This window comes from Petaurus breviceps, unplaced genomic scaffold (genome assembly GCF_028583685.1).
Source record: "Petaurus breviceps papuanus isolate PSGF00001 unplaced genomic scaffold, PetGlider_PUasm1.0 178, whole genome shotgun sequence".
Classification (NCBI taxonomy): Eukaryota; Metazoa; Chordata; class Mammalia; order Diprotodontia; family Petauridae; genus Petaurus; species Petaurus breviceps.
Genome location: NW_027185777.1, coordinates 11,008,130 through 11,016,197, shown reverse-complemented (window position 1 = coordinate 11,016,197; position 8,068 = coordinate 11,008,130). Strand labels below are relative to the sequence as shown.

General features: G+C 36.9%; 1 protein-coding gene across 1 annotated transcript in view; it reads right to left on the bottom strand.

The window, feature by feature from the left end:
* The window catches only part of MALRD1 (MAM and LDL receptor class A domain containing 1), a 930,206-nt gene that overhangs the window by 452,650 nt on the left and 469,488 nt on the right, over window positions 1-8,068 (bottom strand). Inside the window, exon 29 of the mRNA XM_069086118.1 lies at window positions 1,367-1,612. Coding sequence (XP_068942219.1) covers window positions 1,367-1,612 — 246 coding nt within the window. The remainder of the gene's footprint in view (window positions 1-1,366; window positions 1,613-8,068) is intronic.

The window sequence follows — 8,068 nt, the reverse complement described above, 5'->3', positions numbered from 1 at the left end:
AGAGAGACACAGAGAGACAGAGAGAGAGAGAGAGAGAGAGAGACAGAGAGAGAGAGAGAGAGAGAGAGAGAGAGAGAGAGAGAGACATAGTCAGAGACAGAGAAATGAAGCCCTTACTCTCAAGGAGTTTAAATTCTACCTTTAATATAGCCTTGGGGACTTTGGCCATATGGACACTTGATTTATGTAAAGGTCAATCCCCTGCTTCTTTTTTGTTTCCTTAAGATTCTCCCTTGAGCCAATTTCTAAGACCACCATAGGATCAGATGGTGACAAACAGTCATTCCTAGAGGTGATCTAGTCCTTCCTTTGATAGTTAACAAAAGTCATGGCCAGCTAAGCTAAGGGATCTGTCCAGGATCACACAGGTGGTAAGTGACAGGACTGTGATTTAAACTCAGATCCTTCTACTCTAAAGTCAGTCCTCTCTTCCCAGCTCCCCAAGGAGGCCCCTTCCCTGACTCAAGAAAAGATGATCATCTATGACAACTGTTAATAATGGCTTCTTTGGAACTGCACTGCAGTTCTGCCTCACACCTTCAACAAGCATAGTTACATATATAATTTATGAGGAATGGTATATATGGGGAATATATATATATTTATATATATTATGTTTATATAATATATAAATGTGTATATATTTTAAGTTACCAACATACATTCACATATATGATCTCTTTTCGTCCTCACCCTGAGGCAGGTAGATTTGGTCAAATCATCTTCTTTTTACAGATAGAGAGACAGAGTTAGGTCTGAGAAGTTAATTTATTTCCTGTATGTCCTGTTTTGATTTCCATGATTTGTCACAATTTCCATGACATGTCATGACATATCACACGCATGAGTAATATGTCATCACTCATCTTTATGAGTGGCAGAGTCACTATTTGGCCCTGCTTCTCACAATCTATGTGACCTTGGGCAACTCACAATGTCTCTGAGCCTCAGTTTTCCCATATGTCAAATGGAGGTTTAGACTAGGTGACCTCAGTATTCCTTTCCAGCTCTAAATCTATGCTACTATGAGTCTGTCAACTGGAGTTTGAATGCTTTTCTTCTCCTAGTCCAATGCTTCTTTTCATTCCACAGTGCTCCTCTCTAGTGGTATTTTCAAATAAAAATCTCCTAGCTCCCAGTATACCATTTGAAAGAAAGTCAATTTGCAGAGCCTTCTATTTCTCTCCTCTAAAGGCATTATAGCCATTGTAATTCATATTAGATTTTGATTACTCGCTAAATATTGTCTTTTTGTGCAATCGCATTCTAATCACCTCTCTAGAGCTCTCCAGCTCCCTCTCAGGGAAGGCAATGTGATGATCATGGTGCATGTGATGAGGTCCCCAGTAACGAGACGATGACTCACCAGTCGCATTTCCAAGTGTGTGGTCTATGGGCGGGCTCAGAAGCAGAGGCGAGCCAACTCCCAGGACCCAGTTAAAGTTGTCAGCCAGTGAATTTTGCCAACCACAGCTGCCATTTTCGAAGGTGCAGGACGTCCCACATTCATTCTCCTCAGTATTACCCCCACAGTCATCTACAAAATTACAGCTCTGTTCTGGTTGGAAACACTTGCCGTTCTGACATTCTCTACAGCCATGTGGGCAGGAATCTGAAAGGAGAAGAAAGGAGGCACTGAAAAAGCGGTGGCCCAAAGCACTTTAAGTAAATACCTTCAATGTTTCTGAAGCTTCATTCTATCACCATGTTATTCACTTTGCCTAAAATATAAATATCATCAACTTTTTCCCTTTATAAAGACTTTAAGGAAATATTCCATCTCTGCATTCTTCCCAGTTTAACAATGCATTCTAATCTGGCTTAATTACTGCCATTTCCCTTTTGTGTACTATGGAAGTAAACCATTTCAATTCACCTACAGAATTAAAATTAGTTGTAACAGATTCAGTATAAGAAGAAATACTTTTAAGGTTTCAGTTACAGAGCTTGGCTTTCTCAAAGATATGTTGAACAAAAAGGTCAGCCACAATAGTATTATTACCTTCTTTGTGCATTATTTCTGGTAGAGCTGTTGAAAACCAAGAAAATACCTGGATTATTTTATTTTATACACTTTTGAGTTTTAAATTGATTCCATCAATTCACACTTGTTCTGCTTGGGTAGAGAAGGAAGAACTAAGACCAAGAGCTGGATGTTGCAAAGAGACAAATAATTGAATAAAGGGAGAAAAACAATTCCTAACAATCAGATACATTCCAAATTGGAATAGATTGCTGGAGAGGTCGTGGGTAACCCCTTAGTAGTGGTACAAAGGTGGAGATGGATTGAATAAATCAAATTATACTATCTCCCCTACAATAAGGGATAAAATGATGTGGCCTGTAAACTTAAATAGCTGAAAACATGTATCAATCATAAATTTTACAATAAGTTCAAAAATGTCATTGATCAACTGGAGTGATGCTTCATAAGAAGAGCATATGGATTGGTTGAGGAAATGATAAAAGCCTGTGGGACTTCTATCAACTAATCAATCAATCAACATTTACTAGGTGTCAACTATGTGCCAAGTACTGTGCTAAGCACTGGGAATATAAAAAAGAGGCAAAAAGAGTTTTTAAGGAGCACCCAATCTAAAGGGAAGACAACACAAGCAAATATATACAAACAAGTTGTGTACAGGATAAAGAGGAAATGATTAACAGAGGGAAAACACTAGAATTCAGAGGGGTCAGGAAAGGCTTCCTGTCAAAGATGAGACTTTATTTGGGACTTAAAGAAAGTCTAAGAAGTATTCATTTAAGCCAGGCAAGCCAGTAGCAGAGATGAAGACAGAAAACAATCAGGAAACCAGTTTAAAACCTGAGATTGTGAGGGATTTTAAAATAAGTTGAAAGAAGACAATGTTCCAGCTGAATGAATGAACTAAACCAGCAAAATGGCTCAATTAGGGGTGAAGGAAAAGATCAAAGCCCCTAGCCATAGTTTTGGTATCCCCATCTTGATGGAGGAAGACTTCATGAAACTCAGAGGTCCTGAACATTCCCTAGCTTCCTATGGCTGGCCTGGCAGTGTCCTCAGAGGAGCTTATAACAATTATCTTCATCAGAAATCACAGGAGCCAAAGACACAGATACATGTCTTTTTAGAACCCAATAAAAAGTTATATCAGACCTAAGGAGAACATGTTATTGATGCAAGCAAGTGAACTTCCAGGAATTAGGAATTAACCCTTTGCCACATCTACTCTATAAATTAGAGGTGTTCTATGTTCGGGGACCAAGCATGTCCCAGACTTTTGGGGTGAAATGGCAAACCTCTCCAAGATCATTTGCCAAGAAAACCACATGGACAGTACTGGTGTGCTATGGTTCAAGGGGTCACAAAGACTTGGATACAACTGAGCAAAAAAAGAACTTGTACCAATCAATCTGCTGTAATTAAAATATAGTAAATTTAGTAAAATGGTCTGGCTGACCAACTGATAACATAGAAGCAAGGAAGGAACAATGTCAGTTGGGGCACGAACTTTATGGCATTAGCAAGAAATCCCCAACCCTTCAGGCATAACCCTAGCATCCAGAAGGGAAAAGATCCACTAAGTCCTCAGCACTTGGCCATCCAGTATGAGCAGGGATTGAGGGAACAAGTCTATAGCTTATACTAGCCACTATAAAGCCACTTCAGGATTCTAAGCAGTTTTTAAGGAAAGAAAGTTTGGATGATCACTTGTTGGACACAATACAGAGGTAATTCTTGGTTGTGTATGAGTTGGAGCAGATTATTTCCTAAAGCTTCTCTCAATTCTGAGATTGTGGGACAAAATCGGGTCCTGTAGCAACATTCTTTTTCCAATGAATGAATGACTCAGAACTAAAACTAATGTCGCTTAACCAAACATTGGCGGGCAAGTTGCTAAGAGAGGAGGGAAAGAATGATCTGTCTTAATAGAGCAAAAGCAAAAAAAAAAAAAAAACTTAAGGAAAATGTTACATTTCTTCGACCTATTTTTAGCAAGTCCTTACTGAAAGAGGTACTCAAAGTATTTTCAAATGATATCAGTATGTTTCTTTAAAGTAGGAAGTTTAAAGGGGTACTTTTAATTGACTACCTCAGGACCTTATTGTTTTTCTTGCAGTTGTTTTTAAATTTTACTTAAAATGTTTTGCTACAAAAGAGTTGTTGTCCCTTTAGGGAAGCATTTTCTGAGGAGTTTTGGAAAAGGGAGGTTGTAGCTGTAGATTGTCAGGGGGAACCTCTGATAGGAAGAAGAGGGCACATTATAACAATAATGAATGTTCTAAAAAGGATACCTGCCTAGCATGTGGGTTCTTGAAATAGATGAGACCTAAAAGTGTCTTTCAACTCCAAGTTTCTGACTGTTGAACATTTCGAGCAATATTTGACAGGGTAGATGTTGGGAAGGAGAAATGTTCTCTTTCCAGGAACAGTGGGAAAATATTTCTATTTGATTAAAGGGGAAAATGCTTGGGCAGGTTTCATATTATCATACTGCTGCCTGGCAATTTTATATGACTGTAACTGCTCTAAGAGGTAGCATGGCTTGGTAGATAAAGAGTCTGCCTCAGGGTCAGGAAGGCCTGTATTCAAATCCTATTTTAGATACCTATTGCCTGTGTGATCCTGGGTAAGTCACTTAAAATCTCAGCCTCATAAACTTGAAAGAAACTGCCTATTTGCCATGACAGAAGGGTCTTCAACAGGAAATTCCCTATAATAATGAAACCCCAACTTTACAGAAAACAAAACAAAATACAACAAAATGTCTCTAAGCTTCATCTATGTGAAAACATGCAGGGTACTTAAAATGACAAGGGGCATAGAAGGTCAAACTACATTCTTTCTTTAGCTTAATTAATTCAAATAGTATAAAATGAATAAACCACTTATGGATGCAATCAAGAAAATCTACTAGCAACTTTAAGAAGTTGTTGGGGTTTTTGATATGAAACCGTCTTAAATATCTGGAGTTAAAACTGCAGAAGTATTTAACAGCCTTAGGAGAATGCTGACATCAATATAAGGACATAGAATGAGTTAGGAAGAAATGCTGTTAAAAAAATTGATGGTGAGATTAAGGTATGGCAGTTAAATCTAGCTAAAGTTATCAGAGATAATAGTTATTGATTAGTAAGGAGATCATGGATTTGATTGCTGTGTCTTTAAATATAATTTTTAACAGTACTGGACTGTTACTTTAATAAAGTTATGTCTTTAATTTACCAAAAGGTGTATGTTTATACCATCCCCAAACAAGACCACCCATGGCATAAGGTTGCTTGGGCCACAGGAAATGCGGCCACTTCAACTACCTTGTAGAGTTTATCAAGACCAAATTTGAAGGCACAAATAAATCTCTTTAAACTTGAATCTGCAAACATTGAAGTGTGAAATGTCAAACTAGACATACCTATGAAACATTTACCTATGTATGTTAGAAACTAATAATTTTTTTAAAGTAAAAATATTTACCTTCTGTCTTTCTATAATATGTGACTGCATCTTCTCCCCTGGAGATACTTCCTGAGAGTTTGTCATAATGAAAATAAGCAAGACAAAATATGTTCCATTGTCTTTATACAATATTCTCCCCACGCTCCCAAAAATACTAACATATACAAGAACACACATACACACACACACACACACACACACACACACACCTGCCCAAACCACCTGGGATAGTGTCTCCACATGAAGATAACCTGCCTACTCTGTGGAAGTGTAGGCATTTGAACCTAAATCTCCAAGTCTGGCCCTCTATCCTTTAAGTCACCTGACTCCCAATCACTACTGTTATTTGGGCATTTTCCAGTCATGTCTGATTCTTCTGGACCCCAATTTGGGTTTTCTTGGCAAAGATACTGTGGTTTGCCATTTCCTTCTCCAGCTCATTTTACAGATAAGGAAACTGAGGCAAATGGGGCTAAGTGATTTGCCCAGAGTCACACAGCTAGTAAGTTTCAGAGACCAGATATGAACTCAGGAAAATGAGTCTTTCTAATTCCAAGCCCAGCACTCTATCCAGTGTGCTACCTACCTGCCCCAGTACATACAGAATCAAATGTAGATTTTAAAATATAATAAAAGAGATTTGGACACGGCTTGCATTTAATTGTTTTTAATAGAAAATAGTTGACTAGAAGTTTATATAATCTTAGAGTTGGCAATGTCCTTAGAGGATAATGACACAAATCCCTACCTCTTTTAAGAATCCGTAACATCCTGTAGATGTGATCATCTAGCTTCTACTTAAACACTTCTACTGGAGTCCTGCAGTCTTCCTCCCCATAACTTCTCACTAATTCTGCCCATTCCTAGTTCTTCAACTCACATCCCTATATCTGGCCTTCCCAAATCTTTAGCTCTTATCCAAAATCTCTATGAAATATGAATTTTACCTATGTAGTCACTGAATGTCTCTATCTGAATATCTTACCAAAACCCCAGACTTAACATGTCAGACACTTAATATCTTTCCCAAAACCTGCTTCTGTTTCTGAATTCCTTATTTCTTTAAAATAGCAACAGCATTGTTCCAAGAAAGTTCAAAACCTTATTGCAGTCTTCCACTATTTCCAACCCCTTGCCGCTGAAATACATTAATTTCCATGTCTGAAATATATTAATTACAATATCTATTCTACTTTGGTAATACATTTTGCATCTATTTCCTCTTTTCAATTCTCACTACAGTAACTATAATTTATACCCTTATTGCTACCCATCTAGAGGTGATGTAGAAAAAGGTGTAGAACTCAGGTTTCAGCTCATCATTTAAATAGACTTATGATCAGCTTAAATTATGTTTTCTTTACCAAAAATAGACTGCTCAGAATACTCAAAAACCTACATAACCTGCATACTATCTTCAAGAACAATGAGAAGATATTGGATATGGTTAATACTAAATAATTCCAAGAAAAGGGAAATCATTTTAAATATAAACAGTATACATTTTCTTATAATAAGTCAATTTCTCATATAAGTCAATTTAGAGTCAATTATCTAGGTGCTATGAGCTAGAAGGAGCAAACACCAAAAGCAATAATATCAAATTAGAAAGGTAAAAGTGAAAACGTATTACTTATTCTTATAGTTATTCTTAACAGACCTACTGCAATAAGCTATTAATTCTGAAAAAAAAATGGGAAATGGTCAAAAATTAAGACACTGGATCTCTCACCAATCTTCAGAGATATTTACAGAATATTACTAAATCACCACAGTGAAGATGCCTAAGAAAAAACACAAATGACTCAATGTTTAATCACTTTGACAGATAGGAAAAACATGATAGCCAAAGCTAATGTTAGTTTGGAATGTGAGCTTATTTGTAAGCATTTGATGGAGGCATTCCCTCCAATGGGACAGATGGACAGACTGTTGATTCAGATGGCGCTTAGAGTTAGCCAGTACCCCTAGGAATCTCTCAAGTGAAATAACAGTGAAGCCAAATTTCTGTCAACCAATTGTACTACTGTTATTAACACCAAACAACAAACTTCAACTAATCTTCATTAAATACTTCATACAACTATTCTATTTGTTGTATATATTTTAAAAATAATAATTTTTTTTTCATCCAGGGGAGTGGGGAGGGAAATGTGGTTTTATCTCTTTATCAAGTCATTGGGGGGGAGGGTGTTGTACTAGACATGATCAACTATAGAGACTTGTAGCCTAATGGGAGAAACAACTCCCAGAAGGTAAAGATCTGTCAATTAATACTTTTTGGGAAAGGGAAAGGAAGGAAAAACAAAGGGGCCAAAAGGGGAAAGGGAAGGGTGATCCTTATCCTGTTTTAATTAATGTTCTAGATACAATTAGTAATATAAATCTTGAGATACAACTCTTATAGCCATAGCCTCTAGATAAGGATTTATTAATTTATTTTCCATGTGAAGGTAACTGACCCACATGGGAAGTCTTGAAAGCTAAAAATTATATCTATGAATATTATTGGCTTAGGGAACTACCTGATAAGGAAATTTCTCCTACCAAAGTAAGGAGGCACCTTCTCTGCAATTTATGCTATACTATACTATACTATACTATACTATACTATACTATACTATACTATAC